General features: G+C 35.8%; 1 protein-coding gene across 5 annotated transcripts; it reads right to left on the reverse strand.

Moving 5' to 3' along the window:
• Positions 1 to 11: 11 nt before the first annotated feature.
• On the reverse strand, positions 12 to 25,309 carry LOC105054157 (SPX domain-containing membrane protein OsI_17046). Of its 5 annotated transcripts, none has more exons than XM_073245774.1 (12): positions 25,227 to 25,309; positions 24,902 to 24,998; positions 20,884 to 20,964; positions 16,927 to 17,047; positions 13,221 to 13,532; positions 12,944 to 13,045; positions 12,391 to 12,845; positions 10,986 to 11,287; positions 7,567 to 7,754; positions 4,119 to 4,309; positions 3,715 to 3,848; positions 12 to 348 (listed from the first exon to the last, which is right to left on the reverse strand). In XM_073245774.1, exons 3-12 carry the CDS (start codon positions 20,934 to 20,936, stop codon positions 110 to 112), a joined length of 2,097 nt encoding a protein of 698 aa, XP_073101875.1. In that variant the 5' UTR covers positions 20,937 to 20,964; positions 24,902 to 24,998; positions 25,227 to 25,309; the 3' UTR covers positions 12 to 109. The 5 variants fall into 5 exon arrangements, with proteins under 5 accessions (XP_073101875.1, XP_073101873.1, XP_073101877.1 ...); XM_073245772.1 differs by having other exon boundaries at positions 25,237 to 25,307; XM_073245776.1 differs by adding an exon at positions 17,573 to 17,992 and having other exon boundaries at positions 24,902 to 25,300.
• Between the last annotated feature and the right edge of the window lie 768 nt (positions 25,310 to 26,077).

Genomic DNA, 26,077 nt, shown 5'->3' on the forward strand with positions numbered 1-26,077 from the left:
TTGGATGCGGATCAGTTAATGAACTTGTTTTATTACGTACTGTACAACAATATACAACAGAGAGCAAGATTCATGGATATAATGTGACAACCGGAAATAGCATGGGTTATCAATATAGAGTGTTGTATGTAAAGAAGGTAGCGATAATGGAGGCTAGACAGATCAAGAGAGAAGGTAGTAGGGTGACATTTAGGAGCCGGTCTTCACCCAAGTAGCCGGCCAATGTGATTGTGCCATCAGCAACCACCCGAGCCAAGGTCCCAGCCTCGGTTGACAGCAATCCACCATTATAGGTTCCACGGGCAAGCCGGGATGACATAACTCGAGAGAGAAGGGATAGATTGACCCCTGTAATAGATAATCGAACATGCTCGTGAGACAATGGGGCTAAAAGCAAAATGCAACAGATAACGATAATATTTCATAATTAAAACTAGATGTAATTACAATAATGTTAAGGTGAAGTGCCATGTGAAAGCAACCGATAGGCAAAAACTGGAAATTGCCACAACTAATCCAATTAATAATGTTCATGGTGATGGTCGACGAAAGCTAAGGAGTTATGCCATAGGCAGCATTGACACGAAAGGTAAGGAGGAAGCTTTCCATGTGGTCAATGAATGTACGAATTTATCACTAACCTTCTTTTTTGAAGGAAATTCAACAGCAACCTGAACTTCAAAATTATTACACATTTTCTAGTTTGATGGCATGAGACAGAATAGTGCCTTTTTATTTCTATGGTGCAAAATGGAGGGACTACAATCATATGTTACTAAAATTGGACTAGAATTATTCTTTATGAATTGTATGAGAACTACAGACCTGATAAAAAGTAAGGTGGATCGTACATTTCTAAGTAAACGACCATTTTTTTCTTGTAAAACAATGATACAAGGCACACGATAGTTCTTTTAAGATAGCATTAACCTATATAAAAATTAGAAAATGGAGCTATTACCTATTTAAATATTAGAAAATATATTTGAATGGCTCACAGGTAAATATTTTGTTCACATTTATCAATACTTTGAACACAAACTAATCCTATTTACGCAGAGCCGTGTCTGAAAACTCTGAAAAATTCAATCGAAAGGGAACTAATGCGGGCACCATAGAACTATAAGTAAACAAATATATTAGAGTTTTAATCTTCTGTAACTATCAGAGAAAGACATAAATAAGATTTTGCAAGTGCGCAGAGACATGTAAATATAGAACAAGAAGAAAGCTGAATAGAACAAAATTACATTTAAAAAACAAACAAAATCAGCTAAAACAGCACCTAATGGACTTAAATAAACAAAACTTAACTCCGATCTGGCTCGAATTTTTCTCTTTTGAATGTTTCTCCTATACATTGTAAACCAAGATTCGCCGTCTCGGTACGGGATTGCATACCGATGAAATCTCATTTAGTGTTGGTATATGGTATGGGTAGTATGGGATGGTTCGATCCAATACAGAATTCCATGTTATAAGCATATCTGTCGTGATCCTGAAATTCAAAACTTCAAGTCGACCAGACCAGGTGAAGAAACCATTCAAGTTTTTAGTAGTTGTATTTTTTATGATATAAAAAGATGAAGACAGAAGCGATATATGCAAAGGGGCTCGTTGTGGACTCAAGTGGGATGCCCAGCCTATGTTGTTGTGGACTCACCTAGGAACAACAGGACCCTGGTCGAGACGCATAAGGGGATATGATGTTCCACTAAATATCACATGTCCATTGCTTTATTTTTTAAAATTAAGGTGAACCGATCCCCATTATCTCCTACAGGCATGCTTTGTTGAAACACGGGCATGAATCGAGGCCGTAAACTGAAAGAGGGAGGGAGAGAGAGAGAGAGAGAGAGGAAGGGTGAGGATGGGAAGGAGAGGAACGTCGTGCGACACCTAGATCTGGGATTTTGATGACCAAGTTTAGGTTGCTCGACACTGGGAACTCATGATCAGGGGATTGGGTCCTTTTTCTGCCATTAATTTGAATGAATTTAAAAAATGATACCAATTTTTCTGTTTGGCATGAGATTATGATATATTGTAGAATAAGGATCAAGCTATAAGACTAATTTTTACTTCCAACATATATTTTACTATTTATATAATTATTTAAAGATAAATTAATGTACGTGCTGCTTAACATTTTCATGTTTTATATGAACTCTGAGTGCATCCAAGAGCACCCACACATATACCAAAATAAGAATAATTTAAAATTTATCCCAAACAAAATGCCTACAATTTAGGTTGGGGCGACCTACCTCGTGCCTATTGCAGGTCTCTAACGAACCTCTTAAGCAAATTTTTTTTTTAGAATTTCTGGTGATTTAATTTAGTTGTTAAAAAACAATAATTTGAAAGTTACAGAAAATAATATTAGATGCAAAAGAAAGTTTAAACATATATAGACAAATTAAAGGTAATTTATATAACTTAACATGTATGCTACCAATTATCTAAATAATCATATTAAATTATAATTACTAATTAAACAATTGATTAAAATTTAAAAAATAATGAATGTAATGTTGAGGAAAATTAAGATACATCTATATGTAATTTAGAAGGCCCAATGATACTGTTGAAGATTCTTACAAAAAATTTAACAACAAAATCAGTAAAGACAACTAAAATAGATACATGAAGATTTACCCTTTTCCGATCTTAGAGTACACTAAATAAGGCCAATTTATTAAAATATATTATTTTAAGTATTAATATATTAACAATAAATAACATAAGTGAACTTTTTAAAAAAATAAAAAATTTAAAAAAATATTAAAAGGGCATCTCAAGAAAGTACAAGGATATCCCGTCCTCTTGTACATGGGGGCGGGTAAGACATGGCACAACCATTCTCTAGAAGAATTAAGATGGTTTTATCCCATAGGATTTGAACCTTGCATGAGATAGGATCTAGTATTGAACTCATCCAAAACTATGAATCCACTCTCAACATCTCTCAATGGCTTAGAACATTTTATATATATAATACATATATATAAAATATATATAAATATATATATGTATATATATAAATACATATATAATATATATATATATATATATATATATATATATGGAAAACTTGGGTAAGGTTGACCGGCTTTGAACTCAAATCTGGTCAAATCAAAACTGAACAATGGGGTCCTATATCGATAATCCAAACCATTGGATATAATCTATTATCTCAAAACTGCTTGCATACCAAACATCATATGATTTGAAGATCCCTAGCTTATGCATCAAGTAATCAAAAAAAACATCTAATTTAATTTTATTTAGATTGTCCAATTTTTGACTACTTAATGCATAGGCTAGAAGTCTTCAAATTATATGATTTTTTATATGTAGGTGGTTTTGAAATAGTAGATCATATTTAATAGCTTGGATCATTGATATAGAACCCCTATTATAGAGTTCTGATCTGACCGGAATATATATATATATATATATATATATATATATGATTTGAAAGTATATTATTTTCCATTGTCTTCCTATTTGTGTCCCTCTTCTTGCTGTCTTGTTACAGGTTTCTAGCAGTAATTTTAGCGATCAGGGTAATGTTATTTCTCAACTATAAAGATGGAGTACCCTTTGGATATATTTGTATTTTCAAATCATCCCGAACATTTCTACATAGCCTATCAAAGGTACTGAAATTGAAAAGAACCAAATTATGCTTGGCTAGTATTTATAAATTACCTTCAAGCACTTCAGCGGATACGAAAGTGATGAGTGCTGAGCAGACATATTGTGGCACGGAGTACGGTCTTGTGACATGGAAGCTTAGAATTATACCTACCAGCAAAATAATTTCAGATGCCAACAGGATTTGCCTACAAAATGTTAACCACAAAGAGAGTAGATAGGTAAGATATCCTGTAAATACAGCAAGTACATCAAAACTTAAGCAGTATACTATATCAGAAAACAATATTAAAACATTAACCAATAATCCAAGTAACTGGCTACATATGCCTATACAAAAAATAAAATAAAATAAAAATACAATAATATACGATCATATCACCAATAAGATGGAGAAACGTGGTCTCCTTTATTGTTAATAGCACTTAAATGATCAGTATGACATATCATTTATTTACCTGTCCTCAAGCATGTTGGTAAGGTAACTTCCAACAATGGCATTTACTGGAAGAACTGTCAGTCCAAGGATTGCTAGAAAAATGGCCACAGTGCTAGTGGACCAGCTAAAGTATAATGTGGTAATTACACTTGATTCAGAAAGTAAAATCTCCATTGCATATTTAAGCATGAAATAGATCAACAACTGAACCTGCAAAAATGAAAAATCAAACCAAATTAAGCAAACACATAATATAAATAATTCCTTAACTTCTTCATATGAAGATTAACACAACACATACTGAAAAGTACCAAGGTTGTTAGGCATCTTGAAAATGGCAAAGTATCTTAAAAATTGGACCAACATAACGAAGTGCATGTGAAATTTTTAGATAGTTGTCAGTCTTTTATAATTAAAAATGAAAATTATTATAAAAAATAACTGCAAAACAATATAATCCAAGGCCCATCTGAAAATTTGATCGTATGAGACTCCAAGAGGCTTTATAAGTTCTTAATACTTCTCAATGCTACATCAAGCAACTTCAAGGCCAGCTCCTCCAATATGACCTGCTTGACATGGCACTGTCATTTGAGTTGATCAATGAGGAAAGGTAATTGAGAAGCTAAGCATCATATTTCTCTGCTTGAATTTGTCTGATGTTCATTCATGGTTAACTCATTAAAAGAATTTTTACTTCCAACTTCGGCATTTCCGGGTGCATTTTCTGGGAGACAAAATAAAAAAGCAACCATGTCAAGTGACTTGAAGAAGAACCATCCTCTTATTCCATTGTTGTAGGAATGTAAGATTCTAGAAAAGCACTTACAGTCTCTTTATCAAAGGTTTTTGTCACACACACAAACAAGAAAAAGGGGTAGGAATGTAAGATTCTAGAAAAGCACTTACAGTCTCTTTATCAAAGGTTTTTGTCACACACACAAACAAGAAAAAGGGGGTTCTTGCTCATGTAGGAGCCATTAACCATCTACCATAACTGGCTCCCGCATCCGTACTTGTCTCCAAGTCTACATATCAGATGGCACCATTTCTTCTAATTATACAAAATCACATTCATCCTCCTCTTAATTGGATCCATATTGCTCATAAATCTCTTTTACCTGCCATTCTACATTGATCCATTGCACCACTCTAGGATAGCATTGGTCAATTAGCACAAGCTACTGACTTTTATGTTTCAAATTTGTCCAATGAACTTAGTATTTTCAGTAAATTCCATGATTTTGACATTGCCAAAGTCTTCCATGGACACAAGATTGGAAGGAGTGGTGCAGTTTGGTACGTGTAAATGTGTTAAGGACGGGCTGGTCTACAACCCCACACTTATAAAAGCTCCAACTTATTGCATCTCTTTATGTATATGTTTACATGCATCAATGTGTTATTAATTATTGACATCATCATCTCACTATGTGATTGCCCTAAACTCAGGCTTTGCTGCAGCATAAAGTTTACCAAAACATCATCATATATGTCCAATTTGTACCATGTCTCTTATGACTTCATCAACATGGTTTACACACCAGATAAGATAAACATTAAAAAAAAAAGAAAAATCAGCCAAATGAAACTTGCCAACATCTCATCTAAATAATCTTCAAGAATTATAATCCTCATAGGTTTCCCTTTTAAGCAATCATAAGCTAAAACTCACAAGAAGAATGTGGTTTCGCGAAATACAATATCCTAAGATCAGAAGTGCATGTCTCATCTTCACATCCACAGCGTGGCCGTTCTAAAGACAGTGAAGGGTCTCGTGCATATCCTTTCTTCTTACTTAGCAGTCATGTCCAAGCAACATCATTCACAATCTTTGCTAATGAACATTGTCCAAACATAAGTGTACTCTCCAAGTCCAAAGGCATACTCAGCATGGTCACCTTGAATGCACTGCTGAAACAGGATCCAATTGCTAGATGCCTTTGATGTTCTTGGTTTGTGTTACATCAAGATATAGCTTTACTATGCAAAATTCTGTGTCTATGGTTTCATATATGTTTCAAATCCGCCTAGTCCAAGCTTTTTTTCCCCCTCCTTCCCCAACAGTTCTCATGTCTCAAGTACCTTCTGTCATTCATGCGACAAAGTTGGTTGCAAACAAGATATGTTCTAGATGCCTTCAGTCAAGCCCTTCTGTTACTAAGTTTGCTTGGGAATAAGTGATATTTAACTGGAGAGTTACCTACAGAAGCCTGTCTCTCTTCCTTTGACATAAATAATGCTACTACTTTCAAGACAACTCTATCTACGAGCTTGGTCCACCATGCCAATATGGTATACTTCTTTCTTGTAAAGGCTTGCCCCCTAGAATTTTGCCTGCCTGGGAGAGAGAAACCAAGGTTACAGTGGGAGAGAATCCTATCTAGGTATGAATTTCCTTTGAGGAACAGTTCAGTCCTTGCTTCTGCATCAGACATATTTTGATCAAAGATGTCAAGCGCAGATTCATTTAGGTTCATTTAAATTTCCTCTGAGGAACACTTCACTCCTCACTTGCAATTCTTAAATTTCCTTAGCATATGCATAGGCCATGGAGTAACTGATTATTATAGCTTCCCTTTAACTGACACATATTATTCCAAGTTTTCTTTTTCTGCATATATGGACCACTTCGTTTAAAATCTGAGATACTTGCAATAACACCCAGATCAATGATTACCTATAAGTACTTATAGCTAAGAGGATGTAGGCTCTGCAGGACCCAAAAAAAGGTCCTTGTTCCAAAAGACTGCAAACACAAAATCAAGACAATCTTTCTCAAAAAAAAACCCGTACTTCTTGCAAATTATGGTTGGCATCTGTATGGGTAACAATGACATAATAATTCCTTCCACCACTATAAAATATTTACGATGGCCTTGCACTTCATTCCTATTTCAAGGATTGTGCAATTCTCATTCTTAATGTTAGTCCACTGAGAATGCCACAATTATGAGTCTTCCATTTACTGTTCCTCTTGTGGCATTATGATCAGTTACTTTATGTAGATTGCATGATCAATTCTCAATGCCTTAATGGTCACTAATCTAAAGGAACATGTCCATATTAAGTATGAAATAAAACTGATTTCTGACATTTTATCTATATATCAGATTTCAGGATGCCTTGCTCTGCAAGGGCATTTGTATACCTACAAGTACACAAATACGACTAGTTTCTCATGCCTCTTTGACTTCCATGCCATTATTTCTTCTGTTAATTCTTCATGAAAACTCCTCTAGCACCCAGATAAATATCATTAGTTGATTGGTGATTTTTGTCTACCTGTTTTTGAGGGAGAAAACAAATAGTACTGCATTTTTGTACTCGTTATATATACACAAATGCATGCATGGCATATGTGTCACATATGTTGTTAAATTATATGTCATAGTATTAAGTGTGAGTACACAGCTGTTGACTTGAAGCACAACCAATCTAGTAATGTTCAGAGCAAAAGGTCAAACCTTAACTGATGGTGTAAGCAGTCTATATGCTGAAGCAATCGAAGTTGCAGGTCCACGGGACTCTTCAGAGGCTTCTTCACTGTCATCAAAATCTTGATCTCCATCTTCGTCTTGCTTCTCTTTTGAACCGGAACTTAGGAGCATAGGTTGCAGAAGACCATTTTCGAGTCTCTCATTATTCATGCTTCCTGTTTTGCAACAATCCAGATCAATTTATTAGATATGAAACACTAAGAAGGAAATTGAGTAAATATTGTCTCTTTCTTTTGTCGAAAGCTTAGATGCTTCACTCATATCAATTCATGGTCAGCATTGTCAACTAACTAATATTTGGGCTGCACACTTAAATTCCAGGTGACACATCATTTTGACCACTAAGATTATATCAAAACAACTCACCAAATAAATTAAATTTACTCAATAAATGAAACAAGATATGCCCCTTTCCATGGGTAATTATTCCAACTAAAATAGAATGCTTCATCATTTATAAGATTTTAATAAATCAGATGCAATGCCATCTTATGATGATGCTCACGGAAAAGATATGAACTTGTTCATCGACAATGTTTTTCACATGTCCAAATTCCAACTATAAGTATTAGAACAAGACATGATGTGAAGAAAAGAAAATTTTACAAAAACAAAAATGCATGCATTGGCTCAAAATTAGCAAATGAAACCACATAAAAGAACAAAAGATCATGCACTAAGAGAGGCAAGAATTTTTGCAAGCAGAAACGCTAATTTTTTGATAATAAAGATCAAGGTAGTTTCCATCAAGGATAACAAATTAATGATCTTCATTCCAAGCCATCTATGAGAGCTTTCCAACACAATAGCATGTTTCTACTGTCACTATTCTATTCTCATGCTCATACACACCACATCCAGGCTTCTGCCTATTTGCGAATAGGAAGCTTCACGAGATATCATCTCATGCTACCAGTATAATTGCTACATATATTAGCTTCTTAGCTCTCCCTAGCAGACATTATGCTCTACTTATGTTTGGACTTTATACTACTGCAGCTGCTCTCAGTGATACTAAGCATATCCCCCTGTTTCTAATGGAAACCAGTACATGTTCAAGCATGTTGATTCACTGAAGCAGATGACCAAGCACCACTATTTATCCTCAGCCACAGATCCTGCCTCCTCAGCCATGTCCACCATCAGGTAATTCTAGTCCGACTCCCACCTGAATAATTGATTTACAAGCATCCCATCAAAATACTTCTATTGTAAATTGCATTCACTCACCAAGCTACATTGACAAGTTCATATGAAATTACTAACGCTGATAACAAAGTTCCTTTCATCACAAAGTGCTGACACACAATTCTGACACATCTAGTAATTCTGTTTTGCCCTCATGTTCTTCATGTTCCTGAAGTTGCTTTAACTATTTTCTCTATTATCCAGTAATTGCACAATTTCATCTGACCTTCTTATTATATGCACATAATTCGAAAAAGCAAGTAGGGGAGTAATTCCTATTTCTTCGACCTGTGGCAATACAGAACTGGTCTATAGTCTAGTTCAAGACTTAAGCTCATGATAACTGCAGATGCCCTTATCTTTTCCTCTAGTCCTCAGTACCATCAGTTGGTTGAGTTTATCAACCATGTAGCTCTTCCCTATGACATGAGCAACAGAATCTCCATTTCACCTTCTTACCTGATTCACAAGATGGATATTCCCCTCTTTTTCCTGCAAACACAGTTACTAGTAATATATTTGCTGATAACTTTTGAATCAAAAGTTATGTATATACTAGAGTTATAGAGAACTTATATCATGTTCAGTATCATATGTTATAAGGTGCTTTACACCGATACTGGTGGAAAATATGTGTAATGATGGCCACTTCTATTTATTCAGAAGGGACCTACCTTAGCTCTCATCTCTTTGTATTTGTTAGAACAATATGTCATGAAGTGCAAACATTGTCGCAGCAACTTACTATTTTAGCCTCTATTGATATCCATCTTGAGGGAATGGTCATCTAAATATAATGGGGGAAGATTAGTTCCATCTTTAACTCTCTTCAATCTTCAAACCCTTCCATGTTCAGAAGTTTACCACTTTGTATTTCCGACATCACCAGCTTGGTTTTCAGTAAATCCATTTCTGCCAAACCATTTGAAGAAACCAACTTCTTCCTAATAAAAATTATCCTTTTTCTGTCACACTATCATGCAATGAAGCCTTTCCAATGGCCAACCTTGATGCTCCAAATGTGGCATCCACTTACTTTTGTATGCAGAACCATATGTATTACACAGTCCATAAACATGAAAAAACTTTAGCAGGAGAAGCTATGAAGCTATGACCAAGGATTCAAATCTGAAGGATCAACACTGCATCTAATGCAGCAGGAGAAGGAAGAAGGGGTGATTTGATTGGTGAGGTTATGCCTCAAAGATCAACAGCAAATAAAGAAAAATAATAATAAAAAAACTATATTGAAGAATCCTTCACTTGGTGAAAGAAATTCTCTCAAAAAAAAATTTACTAATATCTCAAAAGCTACTCCTTGCAATGTATTATGCGCATATTTATGGACATGACACCCTAATCCTAATCTAGGCATTAAATCTAATATAGAATTATACTCAAAATAGGACTCTGACAATTAGAATTTTTCTATTACAAATATGGAAATCTAGCTAAAATTTGATATGGTCCTTAATGGAAAATGTATAAGAAAATCAGCCAAAAACCTCTAATAGTAGAAATAAATCGAATATTTGCTTACTGCAGTTTTTGCCATGAATCCGCTGGCTCCTTCGACACTTGGTATGGTCTAGTTGGTTATAGTACTTGTTGGCAACAGCCTATGCTACATCAGTATCAAAGGGTAACCAGTATCGTATGATCCTTGATACATGGAAATTATGTTTTGATATCTCTTGACTTGATATAAATCTCGGTACAAATGTGCAAAAAACAAAAGAAGAGGTTACCAAGCATTACATGTTCAATATGCATTGATATGGTGTGATACAGACATGGTTTGCCTAATAACGTTGCTTACTAGACCTTTTAATAATGGGCAGTATGGGGCCAGTATGCACAAGATTTCAGCCCATGGTCATGACATTTTTAACAAGTTTTCAAATAAATCTTTTCCCAGAAATAAAATCTGGATTTCTTTCGGTCACCTCTTCTAATCTGAGATCTTGTCAAAACTTCCAAATATTTCTGTTTCGATCAACTTTTCTGGACCTTCCATACAAAACCATAATGCTGTCTAACAGGGACTCCTTTAGGTTTTTATCAAACATGGCCAAGCGATCCTTATAATTTGTCTATGAATTTCAACATGACTATAGACAATGAAAGTTATTTACGATTGTAATCTTTCTTTAAGTACAAAATATATAGTGTGGTGGTGACAGTCAAATTTAACTTACCAGCATCAGCATCCAGTGCTGTATGGCCCTCTTCAGTGTCATGCATTGGCTCTTTAAATGAAATGCACAACCAAAATAAATACATGATCCAAGCCACAGCCATAACCCATCCTGGTAAGGTGTTTTGATTGAATGTTAGCAAGTAAAGCTTGAAATTTGTTTGAAGCAAGCCAGCAATGGCAGGACCACAAGCCATTCCAAGAGCACTGGCACTAACAAAACCTGCAGAAGCTTGCAAGCGAATTTTAAGAGGTACACAATCGCTGATGTAACGCCGATTTACAGCCCTAGCAGAACCTAACCTGCAATTGAGGTAAAGTACAATACAACATAAATTGCAGGATCACATGCAAAAGAAATCCAAGAAAATCAGTGCATGCACAATAGTAGTCGTTTTGAATAAAAAAAATCACGAAGTATAGTGCATGTGGAATATCAGAATGAAATGCTATTGTACAGAACAGATATTCACAAAAGTAGATGCCTTGAAATTTCAGTCAACAAATTGCAGGACTTATAATTTGCATTTCCATGTTCACAGAAGAGAGATGAGCAGAGCTGGTGATATCTGCAATTGGCAGAATATGCTACAGAAACTGGCAGTGCCTTGTTATTGAGATGCAAATGTATGCAAAGTGCACTTTTATCCAGTTCATAACTATATCAATAATATGTTGATGCCAAAATGCATGGCATGATGCATATTTTAGACAACCAAAACATTTAAAATCATTTAAAAACCTAGAAAACCAAGCATATCTGACATATCATTTGGTAAGAAAATTTTGAATGTTTTCTTTTAGTTACTTTCAGGCTTTCTCCCAAAACTGGTTGCAAAGAGGGGGAAGGTATGTAAGACAAGTAGTTTTCTCTATCTCCATAGGATACTTTGCAGGCATGCCAATAGTGGCAGGGATATTCTTATTCCTTCCATTTAGTCTTGTTTGTATTTTTATGCACACACACATATATATATTCCACCCATTTCTGTACCTTCTGTATCAAGCACCAATGCCTGAGTGAAAAAAAAATCTATAGAGGCCACATGTGAGGCTATGCGAGGAAACAGGTTATATATACTCCTTATCTGGTCATATTTGCTTTCTTTTCTCTCTTTCCAGAAAGAGAGAATTAAAAATGTAAATCAACCATAAGTGAGAGTATATATATCAACTCAAAATAATGAAAAGCTGTCTCTACCAGTTGATTGGTTCATACAACCCATTGCACATGCCTGTTTCTAGCTGTGCATGAAATATGATGTTCAAGTTAACAATGCATAGGAATATAAAGGACTCATGCAGCTGTGGAAGAAAAAGCATAGGACTACCTAAATAGTTCAGAAAAGAATGAAATTCATATATAATATTGATCATTTCTAAAGAGAAAAATCAGAACTGCTTACCCACATAAAAGGCGACCAATAAGAAGAACAGCAATTGAGTTAAGATCATAAGCCAATGCATACAATAAATTTCCCATAAAAAGCATGATGCTGCTAAATACAAGAGGTCTGAAGTATGATTTATTTGACCACGCACTGAAATACACTGAAGAGAACACTTGTGCAACAGCCATTGACCCAATAATTACACCACAAACTGTTGCCGCAGCTCCAAGGCTCATTGAGTAGTCATCTGCAGTTGGGACAATAATGTATGTGTTGACCATATAAAGGAAAGTGTTTGCCAAGTTCAGGAGAAGAGACATAAAATGGTATCTGTGGTCATCAACAATGTCCTCTGCTGCACTAGGTATATCTTCTTGAGCAATAAGTGCGTGCTGCCCTATGAATTGAAGGAAATTTGTTGAATGTGTAAGCCTGTCTACTGATGCGTTTATTTGTTCTATGACAGGGTCCTGCATTGAATACAAATAGATACTGTCAATATTGAGGTCCTTGGAGACAAAATAAAATTATTTTATGGGCTAAATAAGAAACATCTAGCTGACAAGACCTTGAGAGGTATAGATGGTTGATCATAAATGGATAAACAGCTTCCTTGATGATCAAGATCTGCAAGGTTACGAGACAAGGCACCTACAACAGCCCCTATTCCCTGTTTATTGAAAAAAAAAAAAAGCTTCAGGAAAGAATAATGTGCAAGAAGTTATGGAATCACTGAAAAAGATAGATTAGCACACCAGTAGCAAAATTGAAACAAACAAAAGGGAAAATAACACTAAAGGATACATATTTATGTTCATATAAAAATTCAGAACTGGAAATATTACCACATGCTTGAAGACCTGTTGCAACTGAGAATAAGGATGATTTGCTCGAGTAGTAACATAGTAATCAGTGAATCTATAGCCAAAGCGTTTGTCAAATTTTTTTAATATCTTGCGAATACCAGTAGCATTCATATCGACAAACCTAAGAAGCTTCAGTAGATCTTGTCCAACTGCCCTGTATGCTTCTCGTAGTTGACATACTTGGGATATATCTGGCTGCTCTAAAAGGATTTCACGCTGCTCTCCCAGTTTCTGAAGTCTGCTAGCAAGAAGACCTTGTTGTTCCAACAGAAAAAGGACAATCTTTTCAATCTGGAGAAAAACAAATGAGAAAAGAAATGGAAGATATCCTCAAAGTTAACTTAAACTCAATGCTGATAACAGACAAGCCATCATGTCTATAGATACAGACTTTAGTCCAGATCACATATTAACAAGTGGAAGAAATATCAATTAAATATATATTGCTAATCATAGAGGTGATTGGTCATATTATGGGAAAGACAGAAAGCAATCCGCATAATTTTTTTCCACCCTCGAATCCTTAAATTTTTCATAGAAATTTCAAGGGCTTTAATGGTTATCAAGTACACATGATTATATTGACGCCTACAATTACTATCCAAGATGGTTGAGAAGTCCGCATGTCCTTTTCCCAGGCAAGACTGGTATTCAGGTAAGCATACATGTTTTGAGAGAGAACGTTTTCCATATTGTTTAAGACAACATTATATGAAATTATATTAAAACAAGCACCAAAATTTTAGACCTGTATCTGTCCTCTGAAACAAGCTTAAATTGTGTCATGCATAAGTATAACAGCTACCGTCATCATTTTCTAAGGTCATTTATTCCCCTGATATCTACAGCTTGAAATCAAAGGAAGGTTGATTTCAGCCTTACTCAGGAGTTTAGTTGGACCAGTAGCAGTATTGTTGAAAATTGTAAGGGAAAGAAGAGCACAATAAAAAATTTCTCAATTAATTGTTAATACCAACTAAGTAGGCATTCTTGTAGAAAGCAAAGTTACATCAGCCTATAAAGGAACAAACTCAAGGCAAAGGAATTGTAGCATAGGTAAGTTCTTATTAATCAGATCTACTAATAATAGAAATCCTTTAGATGGTCCTTACTGATTAAATCTACAAATAGTAGATATTTTATTACCCAATAAAAGGGCTTTACTATCTACAATCCATAGTCTTATTACCAAAACAGATCTTTGCAATATATTCTAGAAAAATGATAGAGTTACTCAAAATCAACGAATATATGGGTGAATCAGCAAGCCCTAGAAATCTTAGATCCAAGATGGACCATGGTCCACCATGCAAGTTAAAAATGAGGAAGCAAAAAAACAAAATGGTATTTTCTGCACTATCTTTTTCAATCTCCTTCTTGATGACATAAATACAAACACAATTTTCTAGACCTCATCAAATCATTAGTCTGGACAAACGACGATAGACATCATACTTGACGAAAGGATATTAATACTTGACTAAAGTACGGACACATATATAAATGCATCTAAGCCCTCCCAAATTATATTTTAAATCTGAAAAAGGCCATAGGATCAAGTTAGGGCCTCAAAAATTATAGCTGTGATCAAGTTAGGGCATCAATTTCCTTGTGCTGCATCAATAAATTGTTCCTACGATCCTATCTCTACCTCAGAAACTTCATATCTTCTTCAGGTTGTTAATTCTTCAAGATCCTATGGAGGAGACTAATGCTGAACCTTTATAATCAAGCTTCAGTTGGCAACATCTTGAAGTCCTGATACATCATAAAACGCCCTCATCATGGTAGGCCCGGGCCACTTTTAATGTATCAATTAAGAACTGTACTCGATCATGGTCACTGGTTGAATGGAACTTAAAAGGATTTATTATTTATTGATCAGATTATCCACGACTGATTCAACAGTCATATTGTAGTAAAGGGATCACTTCATCCAATTTTTTATGATGGCCCAATGATTGCTCCAGAAATCATCTGGTTTATATTTGGTTTTTGACATGAATCATGTTTTAAAGAGTAAGAATAATTCACTGAATCAACAGATCGCTTCAGCCAACTCCATTGTGATATCCCTGTATCATCTCATAAATCCATGATTAGTCTTCATCCGAAAGGATTAAAGTGCCATCCATGCTAATCAACACAGACTGGCACATAACATAGCAGTCTGTTACCAGTACTTGACGCAGCTATGCTTCAATGCATGTATGCCAGCCCCTGCCAAACATGGCATGCACATACTGCACCAGAGGCAGGCCAGCACATCACATGGCACTTAAGACCTCACCAACTAGGTCTACTTATTTGGCTTGTCATTGGATCTTGTAGTAGCATTGCATGTCCTCACCATGTTTTAGAACAAAATCAACTTCTTACCCCAATTATCGTATCTCTCACACTTTGTGCCAGTTTGAATAAGATTCATACTTGCTGTCCATATCAACTAATGGTACAGATCCAGCCAATTTAACAGATAATGAAAGATCAGTCAATCCAGTGATTACAGGAGCATGCATCATAACTCAATCGAGTTCTTACAGCAATTATCTTATCTCTTGCACTTGATACCAATTTGAATAAGATTAACATTTGATGTCAATCTAATGATCGCAGGAGCAACTTCTTATGCCAAAGTTCTCCTAGATCACAAAATGGAGTCTATGTTCCAGCCTTAGTGAGAAAAATGAAATGACAAGAAAATAAAATAAAATATCATTTATCGTAATCAATCTCCATATAGATGGCCCTAAACCTACACTTATGGGCTATGATAACTTCAAACCTACACTTATGGGCTATAATAACTTCAAATACTAATCTAGACTTAATCTAAACCACTAAACACAAACTAATCTTAAGACTGAAAGGAAAGTAACAGCCACATCCCCTTCCGCCAAAACACTCGTTCAACATAGCTTGGTAAACATATCTGTGTTAACACTTCCAAAAGAGGAGGTGTCATATCAAGATTCCCCAATTTCATTTATAATAAAGCTGAGATGCACTTAAAGATCTCATTCTCAAGAAATTGATGTTAGATGTTTTGGTTGTAATTAGGTCTACACATGGTTAAATTTAGTTCCATTTACATTTTAAATAACATTCTCAAATAAAACCTTGAAACTGTAGTATCCAATTATAGTCAAAAATTTCACGGTTGGATCCTGACAGTGAAAAAAAGAACCTAGTGTATGCCCAAATATTCTCATAGTTGGATCCTGACGGTAACATGCCAAGAAGCTCTCATTTTCCAATGTATGTACAAATGTTTTTCATGTGTCTGTATTCATCTCCATATGCATAGATGCATGCCTGTGCATGTGCCCACATGCATGAAAGAGAGAGATAGAGAGAAAGAGTCCAAATGAATTTGAGCCTAAAATCTTCTAGTGCAGGTATAAATGTTAGATCCTATGCCGGCATCCCACATATACATGTACTCAAGCATGTCTCAATCCACTCATAAACATTGCACAATGTATACAGATCCCCACCCACTCACTAACAAATGAGTACCCCTTCTATCCACCTCTACTGCCCAATTAATAAGAAAAACATACACAAAGGGACAGTCATAATTTAGAATATTAGGCCCATGCAACACAAACACAGATACATATTCATATTCAGAATGTTGTATCAGTGATAAGCAAATGCAAATGTGTAATGTAATTTCACATACCTGGTCATCTAACATCCTTGAGAACTCTTTAAGAACCTGATAATGATCTTGTCCACCTGCCTGAGTCTGGTGAACATACTGCTTTACTCTTTTCTTCATTAACTTGTAGTTAATGTAGTATCTAGAAGCAGTAAAATGAAAAAAAAAATGAAAAAAACTCTTGTTCGACCAACAAAAATATTGAAATAATTAGATTCTGCACAATAGTGCGTTTACAGTTGATCAGTTAACTTTAAACTGAAAAAAGTTAGATTCATAAAATCAAACCATATAAAGTAAGTGAAAACAAAGCATCATCCATGCTACAAGAGAAGAAGTACAAAATAAAAATTCAAGGGAATTCATGATAATATATAATAGAACTTCAAATATGATAGAGTGATGATGAGTTAATTACAACCACAAAAAACAAACTAAATATTTCATACATTAACTTTTCTTCATCTAAGGGTCTCTAAAATGAAACGTTCAAATATTCTGAATGTTTTTTCTTTGCATTCAAACTGCCTCATAATAAATGATCCAAAATATAATTGCATGCATGCATACAGATTGCAGGTAACAGGTCTGAAGAACCAGACACCAGGCAGCACAGGACATATTGCACCGACCTGGTGAGGAACCAGTATGAAAACAAGGTGGGTACCTGATTCCTAGGCAAAGTGAGGTGAACCAGTCCATACCACCAGGTATCAAGTATCAACCGGCATTGAGTAGTACAAACTGCACTTGCTGCTTACACACTGGTGCTGGACTACTGGTTGGTACTGAGTGAAGAGGTTAGCGAATCCTCCCTTCTTCTTTTTTTTTCTTGATATTCTTTGTCCCAAACAGGTAGAGAGGAAGATTGTGGGGTGAACTGAGTGTAGAAGATCCATTTCCTCTATATCTGATTGCTAATCAATGCATTCAAAGCCGTGAATCACTTCCACCATGGTATTCTCCCATTCTTTCCCCCTTGTTATTTTGGCTAGACATTGCTAAAGAAGGGGGGGGGTGTTGGGAATCATACCAAAAGTTATTCTTTTCACATGATTGCATTATATGTTGTAGATCTAGGATGAATCTGCACATTAACATTTTTTCAGAAATATTTTCATTTTTTAAATATGTCAACTTTTGGATTGAAAATAATTTAAAAATAGAACAAAAATGTTATCTGGAAAACATAGTAGTAAGTTAGTGCTGAAGATATGCATGTGCTACCATTTTTTTGGCAGAAAATGGCACTAATTTTGGGCCTAGAAACCTATAATCTTGAGGTTTTTTTTATATGTTCTAGGACCTAGAACCTAAAAAAAATCTGGATAAACAACATTAAAAACCTATGAAACATTAAGAGAAACAAAAAAAATATTCATCATTGTAATGGCGTTGAGCTGTAAGATGCAGCATACTCTGTTTAAGTATGGTACTGTATACCATACAAACCTGTACCTGATCAATACAGATTTGAAAACAGTACTTAAGATATTCATATTGATAGCATAGCTTTCTCCAGTAATGAATCATATTACAATTACAATTGTCCCAATTCTTTCTCCTCAATATTTCATTACATAAAACAATGGAACAGCTCCCCAACCTTGCACTGCCGCAAGCGGCATATAATGCAAGATCCCCACCTCTAAAAGACATATCCCCAATGAACAGATTCTTGTCAACCTTTCTAGAATTACTGAACCAGATAATCACTAGTTTCTGGTGATTTACAACAATCAAATGCATTACTAACATAATCTGGAGCCATACTGTTTTTGGTTTTTGTATCAAAAGACTTGAAACTAGTTGATTGATGCCTCGTAAAATGTCAAAAGGACTAATAGAGGTGCAGATTACAAGTTTGATGCTTTCAAGCTGACAGACTTGTAATAGCCCCCTTTTCTTTACATCTTGTTTCTGAAGAGAAACTAACATGATGGTGGAGTCACCCATGCTAGTTAGCAATACTAATGACTCTAGTAGGTCATGAAACCCACTCCATGTCCAGAACTACTAATTCTCAATCTTGATGTTGTTGTTGCTATTTGCCTCACACTAAAGTAGCTTTGAAAAATATAGTGTTGAACCCCAGGTTTGCTATGCCGGTATCGGATCTTGGACCAGTCAGCTGGTGCTACGGTTCGGTATGCGGCCGTACCATTCCATGCCAGGTCCGAATGGACACAGCAAAGAGGAGGAGATGGAGAAGGAAAGAGAGAAAAAGAGAGAGAGAGAAGGGGAGGGGGGGATGGCCTTTGGATGTTGCCAGAGGGCAAGCGAGGCCCTGCTGCCACTACCGAGGTGATGGGCCTCGTCCCGATCTAATAGAGCAAAGAGAGGGAGAAAAGGAAAGAGAGAAAAAAGAGGGAGACATGGAAGGGAAAGGAAGGAAAGTAGAGGGAGAAATGGCCTTTGGAGGCTGCTAGAGGCCCTGCGGAGGCGGTGAGCCTCCATTTGATCGAAATAGGGCCTTCGACCCTTGTTTCTTTTTATTTTGGCTTTATCGGTGAAGTCGTGACTTCTCCATTATTTTGGATTTTCATTTTCGCTGACTTTAATGGAAAATCCAAAAAAATAAAAATAACAGGAAAGTCGATAATGGAGTTGCCGACTTCGCCTGATAAACCTAAAATTAAAAAAAACAAGAGCTTCAACCCCTATTTTGATCAAAAAGGTGGCCTCCAAAGGCCACCAGAGGCCATTTCTCCCTCTCTTTTTCCTTCCCACTGCTTCTCTCTCTCTCTTTCCTCTCTTTCCTTATCCATTCCCCATCTCTACTCTATCCGATAGGGATGAGGCCCACAGCCTTGGCAGTGGCAGCGATGGCCTCGCTGGCCCTCTAGAGGCCGTTTCCCCCTCCCCCTGTCCTTCCCTCTTTTTCTCTATCTCTCTTTCCTTCTCCCTCCTGCAGTTCCTTGTTGGTGTCTCATTTTGAAGGCCGGAACTGTTTCGGTCCACTGCCAATAAGGTGCAGCATGCCCCAAACAGGACGATTTGAGACCGTTCAGTCTTCCTTGGTTGAAGCTAATGGAATTCAATGTATGTAACATTTAAGTAACTTCAAAATGTAGTGTTAAACCTAACAGCATTCAATACATGCAGTAGGAAGCAGAAGAAAGTGGGAAGGAACAAGATCAAAGGGGAAGAGATTGGTCCACAATTATATGTTAATGAAGACAATTCAAGATTCAACATTAAAAGAAATAGAAATTATCCTATATTAACAAAGAATAAGTCCAACATTTCTTGTTTATACATTTCATTTCTCACTTTTCCTGATACCAAACAAATCCTGGATGTTGCACATTATAATTCATGACGTGGGCATGCAGCATAAATCATTCTGATAAGCTGCAGGTTTAGATTTTCTTGTAGCCTTACAGCTCAAATCTATCTATATATATACCCAACAGTCATATAACATATACATTTACATGCATTCATGCATACAAATATTCATACATATTAACACCTACTTGTGTGCATACATAGTGGACGAATGTGACACTTAACTTACCAACCTACAGCTTTATAAGAAGATTTTGCTCTCTTTCTTTATAAAGCTATGAATTTCACAAATTAGCAGCATGAAGATCAAAGAAAATATGTGGTTTAAAACATTAAATAGTTTGCCACAAAAATAGTAGATCATACTTGAAGTAATTGTTGATCAAAACAGACATACAAAACATTAACTATGAGCCTTCATAGCCATTTTCCACTTCAAATAAGTCACATGAGAAAATTGCAGGCATGCAGAAACAAGGATAAGTCTAAAGGACCATGAGGAGCCTCCATTTTTCACTTCCACTTAGCTATGAAAGTTTGAGTTAGATTCTTCTCAAAAGCTAGGGGAAAAAAGGTAGATTTAGGTCAGCATATTATTCTAAGCCATCAGGGAAATTATTCTTCCTAGGCGACATAGATTCTTATGAAACTTTTAAGGAAAAAAGGTAACAAGGAACGTGAGCATACCCCTTCCATTCTTGAATTTGATCTGCCACTAATCTCTTTCCAAAGTTAACCATCTTGAAGTCAAATCTTTGAACCTATGCCCTAAAGAATTATGGACATAAGATCAACAGATGATCATTGAAATGAATGAACTTTCTAAACTAAAACAGTCTATGAGATATGAGTTGCACAATTTTTCTTTTAGCTACATAAAAACTAAATAAACTAATATCATTGTTTGATTACTTTCTCTTTACTTCTTGTTAAAGAGCACTAAAAAAACCTTCAAAAAACAAAATGAGTACAACAACAGCTAAAATGAATGCACTATATCAACTGTAAGAACATTGCTAAAATCTTAACATTATAGCCTTGAAAGAAAAGCAAAATGAATTTTCTATACAGCGATCCCTACTAAAAATTTATGTTATATGACCACCAAACAAGAATATGATGAGGGGAAAAAAGCAAATAGCAAAGAAGTCGAATTGCTGAATTATGAAGATGACAGTGTCAGATACAATTGTACATGTGTCGTTTCTTTTTATAATTCATTATTGCTACAAATTTATCTAGAAATGATGGCATCAACTATTTCCTCGTGAACATTTTAGAAGAACTAATTGATAAATTCTGATCAAAATCTAAAAAATTCCAGTCCTTATATAATAATAAAATCAATTTATTCTTCAAAAATCAGCAAAATCTCAAGAAAAATTGAGATATGAAACTACTCATATAGTTATCAACAGAATATACAGGCTTTTCGGTCATATGGAAAGAGGTCAAATTAGCATGGTTGCTCAAACAGAGCATGTCAGCAAGAACTAAAACATGACAGAGCACAAAATTTGAAAAACTATTCAGACAAATTTACCAAATCAATCCTCAATAAGAACCTCAGCTACTCTATGGGGCAGTAGTCTTGTAATGTCCGATATGTTGATTATTTTCAGCTGCTCAACCATTTTCTTTCACCACCATTTTCCACACTCACCTGATTCAATGAATACTATTCTCCTCCATGTCAAATCATGCAGTGAACTTAAAAGACAATTTTTCATAACCATAATCATTCCTATAAGTTTTAGAGACAGCCAGAGTTCATCTTACGAAAAGGTTTTGGTTCTACATCATTGTCTTATTGTTCAAATCCAGTTCATTCCCCAAAGAAGCAACTAGTTATTTTTCACTGTCATCTTCTTTATTTATTAAAAACACCTGATTTTTACTTCTGGCTACAGATTTTCACTCCTTACTAGGAGAATAACAATTTCAATATCCTCTCCTCACATCAATTTTTACTTCTTATTGATTTTCACTCCTTGCAGTTTTTCATTCAAAACCAGTTTAAATTCCATACTTTTTCCCAGTTATAGTTCAAACATCTGATTTACCTTAAACAAATCCACTTCTCTGAAGACTTTACTTTGGTTGTCACAACAATCATTTATAAGAATGGATTTATTTCATTCTACCTGTTTGATCTATACATAATAAAATATCTAGGTGTAAGGATATATATTAAAAAATGAACAAAAATAGGCTACTTGAGTGTTCTCAAAACCAGAAATCTAGGTGTATGCATTTCTCAAAGCATTAGCTAAATGGAGCATCGGCCAGTTTTCTTATTTTGTTTCCCCAGAATCATGGATTAGCTTGTTAGATAGATGCTTTCAAAATGTAATTTTGTCCTCTTCTTGATTTATATGAATGCTTCCTTGAACATTTGTACACTCCTAAGTCCTAACTATGACTGTCAACACTATATCTCTTAATTGGACTTTTATTAATTTTACTGCACAACACCAGATTCACAAATTCTGTACAAAGATTAATGTAATGAAGTGGTGGATATGATTGAGTTGATCTTCATGTTGTTGCCTAAGCATTATGATCCAGTATCTGCATTAATACTTAATCTGATAGCACTTATAGACAAAAGATAAGCATGGCCGGGAAACAATGGTTATGCTGAAATTAAAATAGGTGCAAGGCAATTCAGTAAGCAGTGAAGGATTGCTACACTACAGCGACTAGATCAGACAAAAATAGGTTGCCCAGTGGATCTCCAATAGAAGCATTTTTCCATGAGATCATTGTATGTATTTGAAGTTATGAATGTGATTCTTGATGAGTTGATGAATGGAAATCATGCTCTGTCTTTTCGAGCCAAAAACATCTTTCTTGTGTAGTAAATGTGGCAGCAGTCTTCCTTTAGGTTATCAATATCCTAACAGTAAGAAGCTCCTTACCCAAATTGTACTACTTCAGAATTGATGTAGAGCAATGACAAGGAGAGAACTGGTCTGTCACATCGATATGGTCACTAGAAGAGTGATTTTGTTGTATGGGTATTGGCAAGCAGGTACTCTTGATTCAGGTGTCAATTGATTAATTTATATTGACTAAGACAATTGGTTGCCCTATTATAACATGTTGCTGTGATAAAGAGAGAGGTCCACGGCAAAAACCCCAATTAGCCTAGAAAAAATAAATGAAGTTCAAATAATATCGATGGTTGAGGGGGTGAGAGATCTCTAGAATGAAGGCTATAACATGCAACCCATCTAAGCTGTTCTTCCTTACTAGATGATCAGCCAGAATGGTGAGACCAAATACTTTTTCACATGTATAAAGGCAAACTAGATACAATCAAAGTACCATTTCTATTAGTCAATTTTATAGACATTTTATTTGCACTTTCAATTTAATTTTAATTGAATTGTAGAAAAGATCTGTTACATTACAGGTTTTATCTTTTTCTACTGATCAGCTAGCTTAGTGCTTCTAACCTTAAGTGCTTAAAAACAGTACAAATGTGTTAGCCACTCACAACGTTAGCACGAAACCAAGTTGACATTTACTGAAGCCTACCGGCAAGGGGATGACCTTCGTTATGATTTTGTGCACTAAAACATAAATCACAAACCTTATTAAAATAACTCTTCCAGGCTCTCAGGTTACCATAAGGAAGTAAAGTTTCCTCAAGATCAAAGCAGAAAGCTAGCATCAATTAGATTAAGAAACTTGGGTAAATGACGAGAGGACCCTGTGAAAAGCAAGTAGACATCCAAGGGAGAAGGAAAAGGCAAACTGATGCAAAGGAGATGTAGAGAGAGTAAAAAAGACAGAAAAACTTACAGTGATCTGAGGAATGACATGAAGTTGCCGCAAACAGGGAGCGTAAAGAGTACGGAGAATAAGTCAATATAGCATATTCAGCTTCAGTGAATATTATTTGACCTTTTTAGAACTCTTTGCGTAGTAGCACATGCTCTAAGCCAACTTTCATGTTCAAAAACTCACTGCTAGCACCAAATAATTGAGTAAAATATAGTCAAGGGTAGCAACTCACTCATGTTTTATTCGGAATAAAACCGTTGGTTCAAATGCTACCAAGAAAAGCTTTCATTACTTTGATCCAGAGAATCTATGCTACTATTCTTCACCACAAATTTCCAGATTGTTTAGCAGTAAATCCCTTTTCTTTTTTCTTTCTTGAGCCAAAAAGATGAACAGCTCTATATTCTCCGGACCCAATGCCATAGCTAAAAAAAACTAGAAGACAGCAAACTATGGCCCTCGAAAGCGATATAGCCTTAGGATCCGGGACATCATTAGCATCACGAAGAACTCTTTTCTCCCCCAAACTGCTTATATTTGTTATAAACTACTCTCTTATGCATCAAAAAGCAACAATTAATCCATTTAATATCCTCTGCTTTCTCTTGATTTTGGAGAAAACTTCTTGATTTTTTTGTGAATACTTCTTCTTGATTCTTTTTTTTTTTTTGGTGAAAAATTCTTCTTGATTCGTTCTTCCACCCATGCCAAGAAATCAAACGTTCCAGTAGCAATTCACAGACTACTCCAGATTGGGTTACAGAAATCCTAATCTCACAATACCAAGCGAAAAGAACTTTACGAAGAAAATAAAAAATTCTTTTTTCCCAAGGATTTTCGTTGGGCGCGAAACAATAGCAAAAATAAGAGAAAAGTCTCATAGGTAGAAACATTAGGCAAGAAATGGCATTACCAGGAAGCGAACCGAGTCCTCTGTTACAATGCTTCTCAACTCTTCTGAAAGATGCTTAGATGAACATCAACAAACCCAGAGGCCGAGACAGCAATGGCTTCAACCACCAAGAAGTGAAATAAGCCATAAAAAAAAAAAAAAAATCAAGATTTGGGATTTATATGACCTAAAACATATATACTTTATGAGGAATAATAAGGGAAAAAAAAAAACATCCAGGGTCATTCGAGAACCCGTAACCAACTCTCGCAAAGTGTGCGAGAGGGAAGCAAGCTAAAGAATTTCTGACACGAGCATAAGAGAAAATGTGCGAGCTTTTTCTCACGAGGCCGTACAAGCGAGCCGGTAGCGCACTCCCGATCCGATACGGGGAAGTAGAACCTCGCGAGCGCGGGCTGATCGGAGACAGAGCTGGACCTTATTTATAGGCTCCTCACGGCACTCTCTAGAGGAGTTGGCGATCGTGACGTCTCGGATTTGATGTGAAGTGCGACATATCGGACGTGACAGCATCTTTTTCCTTTGATCTTCTCCTCTGACTGTCTGCATAAAGATGCCTACGCGAACATGTGATCTAGCGCCTCCTTTATAAACTTTTAAGTAGTACGTATGTAAATAACCATCGCAAACAGCACGAGTGGCTTAGCGGACGGTAGAGGAGCGTGGTCGCATATAAGTTACGGTACGAACATTTAGGGAGGACTTTATTAGAAAAATAGAAGCCCGGTACGTATACGGAATATATTGGAGAATATTCGGGAGGCGCTACAAAGCCTCATCCCATTCGGCACATTGGACCCAGATCTCCGGAGACGGTGAGGTCACCCGTATATTCGCCGCTTGGTTGTGGGAGGGGCCACTGTTATCACATGACAAGAAACTGTGATTGATCGAGTTGACGACCATGATCTAGTAGAAAAGGATGAGGATATCTGCACGTAGTGGTATCTTTAGATACTGTTGTTATTTTCTATTATAAAGTAAAATAGTTCATGTGGTGATCATGTTTGCTGCATGTTACTATCATGCATCCTTGTTCTAAGGATGACAGTGGGATATCCATGGCATATTCCATTGAGAAATATCTGATACGGCTCGATGAAGATGGGACTCCGAAACACAACCATACGGAGAGACAAGCAGGAGTTTAAAAGAAACAAAAGAAGGAAAGACAAT

Source organism: Elaeis guineensis, chromosome 11, assembly GCF_000442705.2.
Source record: "Elaeis guineensis isolate ETL-2024a chromosome 11, EG11, whole genome shotgun sequence".
Taxonomy (NCBI): domain Eukaryota; kingdom Viridiplantae; phylum Streptophyta; class Magnoliopsida; order Arecales; family Arecaceae; genus Elaeis; species Elaeis guineensis.

Bases quoted from the DNA above. Each gene is read 5' to 3' on its own strand.
- LOC105054157 (XM_073245774.1), bottom strand. From the start codon at position 20,936: ATGGTTAACTTTGGAAAGAGATTAGTGGCAGATCAAATTCAAGAATGG. The intron at 13,533-16,926 runs GTATGTGAAATT...GTTTTTCTCCAG, and splicing joins CAAGGATGTTAGATGACCAG to ATTGAAAAGATTGTCCTTTT. The intron at 4,310-7,566 runs GTTTGACCTTTT...TCATTTTTGCAG, and splicing joins TGCTTACACCATCAGTTAAG to GTTCAGTTGTTGATCTATTT.